This window comes from Phalacrocorax carbo, chromosome 4, assembly GCF_963921805.1.
Source record: "Phalacrocorax carbo chromosome 4, bPhaCar2.1, whole genome shotgun sequence".
Lineage (NCBI taxonomy): Eukaryota > Metazoa > Chordata > Aves > Suliformes > Phalacrocoracidae > Phalacrocorax > Phalacrocorax carbo.
The window spans coordinates 53,425,435-53,438,602 of record NC_087516.1 but is presented as its reverse complement, the minus strand read 5'-3'; the positions used below and the strand labels follow the sequence as shown (position 1 = coordinate 53,438,602).

At 39.3% G+C, this 13,168-nt stretch overlaps 1 protein-coding gene across 9 annotated transcripts in view; it reads right to left on the bottom strand.

The window, feature by feature from the left end:
• Positions 1–13,168, bottom strand: part of PDLIM5 (PDZ and LIM domain 5) — a 132,025-nt gene that overhangs the window by 36,557 nt on the left and 82,300 nt on the right. For 6 of the 9 annotated variants that reach the window (XM_064449966.1, XM_064449969.1, XM_064449970.1 and 3 more), the window contains one exon: positions 12,874–12,910. In XM_064449966.1, the coding sequence (XP_064306036.1) occupies positions 12,874–12,910 (37 nt within the window). Of the gene's footprint in view, positions 1–11,223; positions 12,235–12,873; positions 12,911–13,168 lie in introns of those variants that run through there. The other 3 variants (XM_064449972.1, XM_064449973.1, XM_064449974.1) reach the window with 1 other exon arrangement.

The window sequence follows — 13,168 nt, the reverse complement described above, 5'->3', positions numbered from 1 at the left end:
TCTCATCCTTTTTTAATTTCTGGTTTTGTGTATGTTTTATAATGTACATAACATATTACTACATTATGACAATTATATAATTTAGAAATACATAAATAGACATATATTGGAGATGCATGCTCAAAAATTCTTTACTGCTATGGGTGTATTATTGAAAAACTTGACATCACTGGTTTAAGTAAGCCTTTATAAAAAGCAACACAATAAAGACTTAGAGTTGTCGCCTTCAAGCATCCAAAAGTTACTCAAAGAGGCAGATTATTCTGTCACCCTGTAACATAATTATTTTTTACAGTTAGTTTACTGACCGAACTGCAAAACAGATATCATGTGGATCAGAAAGGTAGATCTACTCACCAAGGTTCAGTGCAGCAGATTGGAGCTAAGCTAAAAATAGGGCATGGGAACCTTGGACATATTCTAATGACTTGCTCACCATGCGATTGTGAAAGGGCTGATTTTGCAACCCTGCCAGGAATCGATTATTCTTGTGTGAGCTTGAACTTTCTTAAACCGAGCTATACAATGTTTCTTTCAAAGCTGATGTCTACCTGGCCCGGACTGAAATGGCAGCAGACACAGCAGCAGCAGCCATGCTCTTAATTTTTGATCTCTGCTTGAAAGGAGAAAGAACAGGAAGAGGAGTAGGTCCAAACTTGGGCAGACTTCCCAAAGGATTTTCCAGCAGTACTTTTCTAGTACAGAAGCTTTGAGCCAACAGAGGAGAAAACAGAGAAAGCAGGAAAGATTGACAGAGACACAGCACAATACCGGACCGCATTAACCACTGGAAGTTATGCGATTGTATGTTCCAGTTCACAAAGATGTCAGGCAATGTATTAGCCACTTCAATACTAGTGTAGAAAACAGCAGTTCTGACTTCACCCACAAATAAAACTTTCCCCTCATCAAGTCAGGATTCAGTGTATATCAGCTTTCAAATTCCTCATCCCAGGCTCTGTCTCACACCCCCGGGACATTCCCACTGAACTCCAGGACACTCCATGTGGCTCCATCTACATCTCCATGGTGCTGACAGAGAGACCTGAAGATCATTTTAGCTTCTCCTCTTTTTCATAATAAATAATAAACATTGAAAGCTTTCGAATATTTGGTGATATAACTTCAGTAGGTCTATTTTTATCCACCTTTACCAGAATTAGTGTGCTCCTGACCCCCTTTTTATTTTCCCCACTTATTAACTGGACTGAGAGGAATACGAACAGACAAAAAAAAAAAAAAAAAAGAAGTGAAAAAAAACACAAAACATACTGGCACCAAAATTGTTTCTATGAGGGTGAATTCCATAACCCAGGCTCTGTTTTAAAATTCCAAGATTACCCAAAGAATTGCTGTGCATTTTTTAAAATCATTTCAGAAGTGAAGAAAACACTCCAAACACTTATACAACTATGCTTTACCCCACTTTTCAGATTCAAATACAAAAATGCTGCCTAAAAACCTTGCTTACACCTAGCAGTCTGCTATAGATATACCTTAAAAGATTTACCTTGTATGACTTACGGATGATTTAGACTGACTGCTTGAGATTTTACTGAAATAATTCGTTTCGCAAGTAGGCAGAGATGCATCATGCCTGCCCAAAAGCAGCAAGAGAAGAAAAGCCATTAATCAAACACCTATTACATTTCTGGCAATGCTAACCAAAGCTCAGGGGGAGTTCATTTACAGATTTTTAAAAGCCTTCCTTACCCATTTAAAAAAAAAAATACCAGACACAAAAAAAAACCCAACCAAAAAACCCCCAAACCAAACCAAACCAGAAAAAAAAAACCGCAAAAAAACCTGAACAGGTATGGTTTAATATCCCTGACTGTTAATTACCAAGGGAAGCACATTCTTTCCCTATTGGTAAACACTATACTCTGGATGTCCCATCACTACAGAAGTTAATGCTTGCATTCCCCTCCAAAAATGCCAGGTTACTCAACATTTCAAAAATACACATTTTGTAGCAAAGGTGACTAGCTTTGAAAGCCAGGTGAATAAAATGTGTAATATCATAATATCAGAGAATCATACATTATGCACACTGTGCTGTGTTTTCCCCAAAAAACCTTCTTCCACACTTTGACACCATATACTATCCCCATGTCACCAACTTTTGACAACAAAGCCACCTTCCAACTGCATCTCCTACCCATGACTGGTTTCTCCGCCTCAATCTAAGGGCCACTTTAATTTTTGAATTATTTTTCTAACTTTTGTCTAAAAGCTACTTGAATTCCTAATGGCTATGCAAATTTCCAGAGCAGCACGAGAGTTGGGAGACACCTGTAAGCTGCTCTGTCTTGATAGCATCATCATTATAAAAAATATATATATTAGGAGAAGCCATATGTAAAATTATAGTTTCCGATCGTGCTTTTTTAATGCAGCTGGCTCGGATGTACCTGGCAGGGGCGGGAGGCAGCACAAGGGCTGCTTCCACAGGCAGGGCTGCAGGAGGAGGCTGCACGGCCATGGTGGTGGGCAGGGGGAGCTCAGAGGTCTGCGTGGCCACAGTGCACTTCGTGGGGAGAGGAGGTGCTTTATCAGATGTCAAAAAGCTTGCTGCATCTGGAGCGGGCAACTCCGCAGTTATTTTCCTAGTTGATGTTAATTTCACAAGTAATTACAATGAGACAGCACATGGAGAAGAAATCTCTGATTAAAAACACCAAACAGCAACAGACAACTCTTTCTAGCTGGTGTTCTTGCACGTCTCGTAACAAGAACAAGCAAGTAACACCATGAGGGCTTTTTTCCTTCCCTAGGAACCAAATACTCATCCCCCAGGAATCAGACCATACTGAAACTTGTTCTTTAGGGTGTTTTTACAGCTGAAGCTTCAGAGCTTAGAACCCGGCTTGCTTAACCACAAAACCAAACTACTTGGGTAGTTTAAAGTAGTTACTCAAAAAATGGACAACAAACTTGAACGAGAGTACAACCAGTATATTGGAAACTCTACCTAGTGTAAGTAGATGACACTTTAGACACTGTGGCTACTTGGCTGCTGGTATTTAAAACCCGAACAATTACAGGGGGATGAGGTGTGCAGTTGGGTAAGGCCTCCAAAGGGTTCTCAAACTGAAGTACTCTGAAGTAAAAGAAAGCAGAGGACAAGTAGCATTCAGCACAGAAAGCAATTTTTTTCTCCCATATTTTAATTCCTCTTGCTTGTCACCAAGCCAAGACAACCATAGAAGTTCTGACAGTTTTAGTTTGGTCAGTCTGAAACCTCCTCTTCTCCCCAACCTGATGTTCATTTGCCAATTAAATGAGCAACTTCTGTCTTTGCAAATTCCCCTTCACACGATGACTATAACTGGGAAATTAGTTGTTTAGGAAAACTAATGTAGAAATGTCAGACCTGCCAAAAAGAAGATCTGGCTCAGCTGAGGAGAGTACAGCAGCAATTACAACAATTCACAACAAAACAGGGGTATGCAGAGATTATACTCTTTCCTGGAGCTGCCCTCAAGTTCTCCAAAACTCATACAGCATCTTTGTGAAACTTTACAAGTCATTAAAAGGGCCTTGAAGAAGGCGAGGAGAAGGGGAATAAATCACACTGAGTATATGCTCCAAAGGGAGAGCAAGCAAAGAGCAAGTTGACTCCAAATTTTCTTCATACATACATACATATTTTATTTCCATTTTTCACTTCTTTGGCAGCAGCTAGAAAAGGAGTAATAAATTACTCTCAGAGATTACAATTTCTGCAGAGAATATTCTTGGCTGTCCACTAATCAGGAAGTACACAACAAAAATCAGGATTCATACCTAATATTTAACACTAACTCTTTGTTTTTATGACTATCAGGAATAATTCCATTAAAAGAAAAGATAAAAGTAGGTCTGTCTGACTGTAAAAAGCAAGTAGATAAAAGAGCAACCTAAAGACTTGCTGGCACTGGATCTGCTTTATATTACTTGTATATTTCTCAGGAAGTACCAGATTCTGTGGTTTACACTGCCTAAAGTTGCCAGGATGACTATTTAGGATGACTTTCTGCAACTTTCTGAGAAGGCTGTAATTGCTTTTAAATGTTTTACTGTTAAACTCATAGAAGGATATTGCATATATGAAATTGAGTAATAATAGTAACATACATAATAAATAATAGTAATATAAAGATTTATAAATTACAGTAGTCAGCTATATTGCCATATGACTAGGTTTTCAATAAAGAACTAAGACTACAATAAAAAAAAGCATTATACTTTATTATAATGAAGTCTGCCTTATAAGCAGCAAACCTAACTTTAATCCAGTAATCAAATCCAGATCCTTCATACATTTCCCAGCAAGCTCTTTCTCCTTCTTGGTGGTTCAATAGTGGGTGGTACAAAACACAGAGCTTCAGCCAAGAAAATACGGAGCCCATTAGGAAAAGAAAGACCTATGCCAGTCATCAACAGCAAATGTGGGGCTTCAATGGCAAAAGCAAATCTACTGACCTTTGGATGGCCCAATTCTGTTTTACTATAAGTTTGACATGGCATGCACCAATTGCTCCGTATGGATTTCTGATAGCTGCCATTTTATAAAAAAGGGGTTTTGGAGATCAGCTTTGGGTCTATTTCCCACCCGAACGAGTGTTACAAAAGCAGTGACATTCGCTCAGTAACGAAGCATAAACACTCAATATGGTTGCTACACTGATGACCTCTCATTTCCAGAGGGAATCATAACTACATAGCTTTGTCCAATAATTCATGTTCTCCTTCCCACATTCAGTGCTAATCCTTCCTTCTACAACTCTACAGAAGCTGCTCAGTTTTCTGCCCTTCTTGAGTAGAAAAACCTCATCATCTACTTTTTTGACTATTTGTATAAATACTTCAGCTCTCATCCCGAGCCACCATGAATGTAGCTGTCCCTTCTGATTTCATGTGGCTAATTTCAAAGCTGTTCTCCTGGGAGGTTCATTTTGCCAAATAATAAACTTAGAGCCATAGGTCTTGTGTGAGAGTAGATTTGTATTTCCTCTCCCTGGAAACAGATTCAGAGCTAGGATTTATAAATAACTCCTTGGTACTCAGAATACAATAGCTGCAGCAGTATCTGCAAGGCATCTGCAGCTCAGTTGGTGTAATCATACTAGAGTTTCATTGGTAGACATAAAAATCAATTATTGAAGTAGTGCTTTTCCCCTTGCCTTTTTCATCCCAGAATTTCTGCTTTTTAAAAAAAAAAAAAACACCAACTCACGAACAAAAAAAACCACACGCAAACCCACCATGAGTATTGCCATACACCTTATCATAGAATGCTATGGGTTGGAAGGGACCTTTAGAGGTTATCTAGTCCAACCCACATGGAGTGAACAGGGACATCTTTAACCAGATCAGGTTGCTCAGAGCCCTGTCCAGTCTGACCTTGGATGTCTCTAGGGATGGGGCATCTACCACCTCTCTGGGTAACCTGCTCCAGTGTTTCACCACGGTCACTGTAAAATATTTTTTCCTTATATCCAGTCTAAATCTACCCACCTTTAGTTTAAGTGTATTCTCATCTTTGGTGACTCATAACTACTCACCCCATTTGCTTCCTGGGACTTAAGAGAACATGCTGCGGAAACCATCACAATGAAATCTTTTTTGTATTGGCTCAAACCAAAGGTTACCATGAAGGTACTGACCTGCTGTCCATGCAAACCTCTGTCATCACCCACCATCCCTTCCTGACTAAAGTCATGTTAGCTCATGAAGGTACCCTCTTCACCCAGACATCAAAAATGCCTTCAAAAGACATTGCAACAAAACAGACTTGACTTATTTTGTTGTGAGGTTTTGCCTCATCTCTCTCAGCTGGTTGAAACTCCTGCTTTAAAGGGGAAACTGTCAATCCCAAATCTTGGTATTAGATTTCTAGTTGCAGAAATCCCACACAGGTATGAGCAATAGTATACTACTGGATGGTTTTCACAAAGACAGGTCTCTGTCTAGGAGCCTGGAAGGACCAGGCATTGTTCATTCAATCCTCACCTTTAAAGCAGCAGCTTTGTTTTGCTTTATAACTTTGTGCTTGTGTATGTGTAATCATAGAATCGTTAAGGTTGCAAAAGACCTCTAGGATCATCAAGTCCAACCACCAACCCAACACTACCATGTCTCCTAAACCATGCCCTGAAGTACCACATCTACACGTCTTCTAAATACCTCCAGGGATGGCAACTCTACCACCTCTCTGGGCAGCCTGTTCCAACACCTGACCACTCTTTCAGTGAAGAAATTTTTCTTAATATCCAATCTAAACCTCCCCTGACGCAGCTTGAAGCCGTTTCCTCTCGTCCTATCACTAGTAAATTGGGAGATGAGACCAACACCCACCTCACTAAAACCTCCTTTCAGGTGGTTGTAGAGAGCAATAAGGTCTCCCCTCAGCTGCCTCTTCTCAAGGCTATATCACCCCAGTACCCTCAACCTCCTCATAACACCTCCTCTCCAGACCCTTCACCAGCTTAGCTACCCTTCTCTGGACACACTCCAGGACCTCAATGTCCTTCTTGTTGTGAGGGGCCCAAAACTGAACACAGTATTCAAGGTGTGGCCTCACCAGTGCTGAGTAGTACTACTCCTGCTGGCCACACTATTCATGATACAAGCCAGGATGCTGTTGGCCTTCTTGGCCACCTGGGCACACTGCTGGCTCACGTTCAGCCAGACATCAACCAGCACCCCCAGGTCCTTCTCTGCCAGGCAGGTTTCCAGCCACCCTTCCCCAAGCCTGGAGCGTTGCATGGTGTTGTTGTGTCTCAAGTGCAGAATGCGGCACTGAGCCTTGTTGAACCCCATACAGTTCACCTCGGCCCATCGATCCAGCCTGTCCAGATCCCTCTGCAGAGCCGTCCTATCCTCGAGCAGATCAACACTCCCACCCAACTTGGTGTCATCTGCAAACTTACTGAGGGTGCACTCAATCCCCTCATCCAAATCACTGATAAAGATATTAAACAGAGCTGGCCCCAACACTGAGCCCTGGGAACCCCGCTTGTGACTGGCCGCCAACTGGATTTAGCTCCATTCACCACAACTCTCTGGGCTTGGCCATCCAACCAGTTTTTTTACCCAGTGAAGAGCACACCCATCCAAGCCATGAGCCATGCTACCTGGAATTAAAAAACACTCTTGCACTATGAAACATAAACCATCAGAAAATGTTACTGAGCTTCAATAATAGCATCAGAATCCCCCAAATTACTGTCACGGTCTGATATCCAAAATTACCATTGCTGTCTAGTACCCATAGATGACCTCCAAAACATCACCAATCTGTCAAGACAATTGCTGGTGAAGCTATCCAAGGCCAATGTCAAGAAATTTGACAGCTAGTCATCTAGTTTTCTTTGATGGCATCATTGCATAACAGTGTTATGAACAAAATAATCCAATTTTTAAAAAATTATTTTTATATTTTTAAAGGCACTTTTCTGTGTGTTGAAGAAATCTGAATTCACTTTTGAGTTGTTGAGAACACTGAAAAGTTACTCCATCCAGGTGATGGGGCAGACACCCACTGACAATGTACCCACTAAATATTGTGTCTTATTTTAACTGGTATCCACAAGACTGTTCATGAATCTGCTCAGCATTATTTCATTCCTCTTCTCCTTCCCCCTCCTACCATTTCCAGAAACATCCCTAGTCATGGCAGATTAATAAAGTTTATTTTAAGTGAATGACAAGACAACCCTCTCTCCCCAGGACAGACAAATCTAGGCTAAAACAACATATAGGTAGATTGTTAACCAAATTGAAACCCCCTCCAAATTATTTACCTCCCAGGAGCCGCTACAGCAACGTGATCAGAAAGTCTGGGAGAGGGGACACTGCCAGGGGAGGACCCTGCTATCGGCAAAAGAGTGGCTGCAGGTTCTGCTCTAGCACCATTTTCACTCCATTCACAGTAATAAAACCAGATGGAGAGACACAGAGAAAGAGATTTTTAATCCACATTGAAATAGCACGCTGAACAGGAGACACTGTGCATGAAAGTGTTAGTAAATTGAAAAAACAAACAAACAAAAAACCCCCACACACACCCCGCCCCCCCTCCCCAAACCCAACCAAACGAAAAAGGTGGAGTTTACAGCAAAATACATACAGGGGGATAAAAATAGGCATAATACATTTAGGAAGTGTCATATTTTTAGTGAAGGTTGAGAGTGTCCTGCTGCTTATAATCTCAGAAAGCTAAGTAGTAGTGTGCATTTACAAAGATGGAATACATGTATTTATTATTACATTATGTGATGGGAAACATTTAGGAAATACTGGAAAAGAAATAGACACAAGTGCTAGTGGGATTTACACCCAAAGTTTTATGCACTTTTTGCTGCAACTTTTTTAGGGTGTTAGTTTTGTGAAGGTTAGACTACATATTTCTCAATATTTTTTTATATCCTCTCTTTTTTTCAGTTGTGATAGGAAAAAAAATATCCAGAAAATGTTGTCTTAAAGCCCTCTATTTGAAGTAAAGCACCAGTCAGACATCTCACTGCAATACACAAAAATAGAAGTAAACCATGAGGTAGAGAGTAATCGCAACCACAAGCTTTGAGCAGACTAAATTAGCCACAGGAGTGGGTACTGCTGCCTTTTTTTTTTTTTTTTTAAATATTAGCATGCAGAATTAAGCATCTTAATAAAGTAGGGAGCCTTAAGTGCAGAAAGTTATTGAACAGACTTAGGAATGACCAGGGAGCAGACCTCATAGGTGGTAAGGGTGTGGATGGAAATTCTGGTAGAGTTGGCATCTCCAAAGTCTCTGTAGCTACGGAGTTTTTTTTCAGATTAACACAGGTATCCTGGTCTCCTGCTCCATTAGGTACATCTGCAGGTATGCTTTACAGATATTTATGACACGGAGGGGGGAAAATAAATACATGATTTATGACAGGTTGTTTCAGGACTGACTAAGAGTGGGACAAACATTTTCCAGCAGCTAAGGATTAGCTAAACTACAAATCTGGAAAATCCAGACACACCTTCACTCAGCACGATGAACTGACTCTACAGTTTAAGGCCAAAATCAAATCTGTATCTGGTTGCGCAAAAGGAGATGGTCAAAAGCGAACATCTAAAACATACTTGGAAATAGGGTGCTGCAGAATTAGAACTAAGCAGTTACTAAAATACATAAGTAAACTTTACATAAAGGCTAGACTTTGCCTTTCTAAGCTTTAAGAAACTGGTTTAAGAGTTGCTAGTTACACATTTCAGTGAGGGCTTTCTAATTCTATTTCCTGTCATTCCAACTGCTGAACAGAAAAATTTACATTATCCACACACACACAAAAAAAAATCCCTAGTGGGTTACAGTCTAGGGATAAATAATAATTTAAAAAATCCACACGGCATTTGTCTTGGACAATGCCCACCTGAGAATCTGAATACTATTAAATTGGAATATTTATCTGTAGATTACTGATGGAAAAGAAGTTTCCATTTCATTGTCTATCATATTCATTCTTCTAGGTGATCTCTTAAGTGTGAGCTTATCCATTTATATCAAAAACCACTCAGAACATTTGTTTTTTTTCAAAGACCAGATGTATGCTGGGAACTGGACACGAGCTAGGGCATGTCATCCACATATCCCCACGCAAATGGAAAAGCAGTCCATTGTTCTGGAAAGAGTAAAAACCCCAAAATCTAATGTCAACAAGTGCTGTGCAATGGGGATACTGGGCAAAGAGATGACATCCCTAAAGCAGTAAATGAAATTAATTTCACATTCATAGAACATTTTGGGAATGATTTGTTACTATGAATTTATAAGAAACTAATAATTTTTGTAGCCCTTCTCAAACTATTCTCATATCCTCAATAGATAGACTCTCTGACTATCTATGTTTAATTTTAATCAAAACAGAGATTTCTATACTTCGGATTATTTAGAGAGGGTTTTTCTTCCATTTCTCACTAAAGCAACTCACCCTTCAAAGGGGTAGTTGCTGGCAAGATAGATAAACATGATGGTAAGTTAAATACCAACCTGAAGATATTCGCATTACCTAGGGACACCTCCAAAACACGAAAATACTTGAAGGTCAAAGCATTCTGCCTTTATGAAGAAAACTTTACAGAGAGTTTAAGTGATAATCTTTCATAGTTTTCATTATACCACTGTCCTCAAACTCCTGCCTTCCTTTCCCTTCATAAAAAAGTTCTTTAAACCCAGCAAAACAATTTTAATGCACTACTTCTCATTCCTACTTTAATACACAGTATTCTATCAAATTATTATATTGTGGTGTATGTGCACTTAATAACACACTTGGGTTTAGTAACACAGTACTTACTACCGAGTTACATGATTGGGGGAAAAAAGGGGGGGGAATCAAACTGATTGGCACTTCTCATCAAAACAGTCTGTGGTGAAATTATTAATGTGAATATTTTCCCTTTCTGTCCTTAAGGAGTTAACCCAAAAGGTGTGTAAGATGTGATACGCCTTGGTCCATCATTAGCAGTGCAAATCTAATTGTACTTTATGCTGTGCTTTGTTAGGCATCCACGTTGGTGACTGTTAGTGTTAGATAACTTGGCTATTACCTGAAGTCTCCATTTTCTGTTTGGCTTTTCCTAAAGATAAAATGACAAATAGCATAAGCTACTGCTGTCCTGTATAGCAGTATAAACCATCTGAAAACGGAACACAAGCTTAAAATGCTTCCAAAGGTCTCTGCACCTTTCAATTTTCCAAGGTGTGCAATAAAAAAAAAAAACCACACCAAAAAAACCCAAAACCAAACCACCCAAGTCTGCAGAACCATTTGCAGTGGACGATCTGTTCAGAAGACCAATTCCATCAGAACAGCATGTAGGTCAGCGGCACAAACTACAAGCCAATTGCAATGGTTTCCATTAAGCAATTATGAAAGATTGGGCTTCTATATGTGCAAAAGCCTAGAGCAAGTTTTACTTAGTAGAATTCTTACTCCTATAGCCCCCCCCAAAAGTCAATAGTGTTCTTGATTTCTGCAAACCTCATGTTGATTTTGACAACACAAACACATACCCCATTTTGATAATGATCAGGAACTCTGCTACTGTGATCATTTTGTACAATTCCGATTGTTTCTGCTATGCAGCATGGATTTAATTGTTTCTCTTACTATAATCTCTGAAGGCGCAAGGAAATTACAGCTCCATGCATGAGAAGCCTGTTAAAGGAGTCGTGGAGACTCAAAAGAAAACAGACAGAGCTAAGATAAAAGCAACTTTTATTAAAATACTCTTCAAGCTTCAGAAAGCATAAATTAATTAATGTGTAGCTACTATAATACATTATTTTACAGTGGAACCATAAGGCCATGAAGCTTTTATAAACACAAGAAAGCCTATGAGCTTCACTCTGAAATAAATAAAAACTACCATCTTATCTTGTTCTTGTTAGAGGATGCGTTGAAGCTCTTACGGGTACACAGCAACATTCTGCTCAATTTTTTTTTTTCCCTAAGTTTTCCATTTTCCATAATATGAACATATTACTAGTTTAAGCGGCAGAATCTTTATATTGAGCTTGCACTTCGATTTCCAACATCAGATTTTTTTTTTAATTAATTTTTTATTTGCTTAAAAGCAGTCTGTCTTCTTGCTCTACTTTGTAAAACATTTACAACCACTCTAAAATTGACCTGCTGAAGATCTAGTGAAATCTGAGATAATTAGCTGGTAAGTACAATAGTTTGAAGTAAGTGCATACAGTCCCTCTTTGTCTTCTTCCCCCAGCCCCAAAATCAAAGTAATACAATTTCTTATTCATTTGTTCACAATTTTCTGCTTTCTAACAACCTACAGTAACTCAAACTCAGCAATGCAAATGGATCCTTTAAGGCAAAAAAAGAACTGCAACAGCCATCTCCTCCCCCACGTTGGGAGATTCAGTCACCCAAGTTGCTCTGGTTTATGTATTTTTTGTCAACTAGTGATTAGCACAAAAACATTTTCATCTCATTTTTTACACATCAGTAGGAAAGTGTTAGAAAAGTATAGAAAAGGCTAGAATTTCTCTTGCAGTAAGGCCAGTGAAATAAGTTTGGTTTTTTTTTTTTTTTGCAAAGCAGACGGAAAAGAAGAAAGGAAGGAAGTGTTTGTATTTCGCTTTTGCAACTTGGGTAAAATCACTGGACATTAAGAACACGTGCTGAGACTTCATGGTGCCAGTCACGTAATTTTGTATATTTGGGGCTAAAGACGTGGATGGGAACCTTTTCCCTGTGGAAAGAAGTGATAGAAGAAAAGTAAGAGAGAAGGAAAAAAAGAAAGATAGATTGTCTTAAACAGTTTCACAAGTGAGCATGCAATCTCCATGCAATATTTCTATCCACCCACTGCCTTCCTCTATGTCAAAAACTTGGATCCAGTGTTAGGCAAAGTCAGTAGAAAAACTCTCCCTGACTGCAAGAACCATTAGATTTGGCCACTGGTTGGTCCTCATTTTGAACAACACTTATCCCAAAGCAAGGAGACAGCTGACCCTCGTTCACAGTCCAGAAGGGTAATACTTTCCAGCTATTCCTTGCAATCTGATCCACACTTGCAAATCAAAAATGCTTGGTTAGATTTCGGAAAAGATGTTGACAAGCTGACCTCGTACAGAAAACCAATTCCGTCCAAGTTTATGGAAAATCTCAAACTCCTGCACAAACATTAATACTGGACTGCACCAACAGATTTTTAAAGGTTGGTTTATGCAGAAAAAGATCTTGATTTTTACATGCTGAAGCAGAAGACAAAAAAAAGAAGCAACATTTTAAAATCACCCAGATGTCACACAAATGCACCAAACACTCTCAGTTAAGAATTAAGACATGCAAAGTATTAAAGTAATTAAAATGTAAAACATCAACTCACTTAGTCTTCTTTGCACCTTCGTGTTCTGGTTCTTTCACTGAAAAAAAACCAGAAAAATTTTATTTTCTAAGGCACTAAAGGCACTGTGCCACCATACACTGAGATTCTCCCCCATGCCAACGTATTCACCACAGCAGGAAATTACAACGAGGCTCGTTAGGACTCCCTGATCCTAAATATTCCTACAGTATATGTCAATATGATTAACTAATCAGTACTGGATGACATATTTGATGTTCAGGTCTCATATTCTGCCCTTACAAGGGTTAATGAAGAGAATCCAAAGATAGACAGT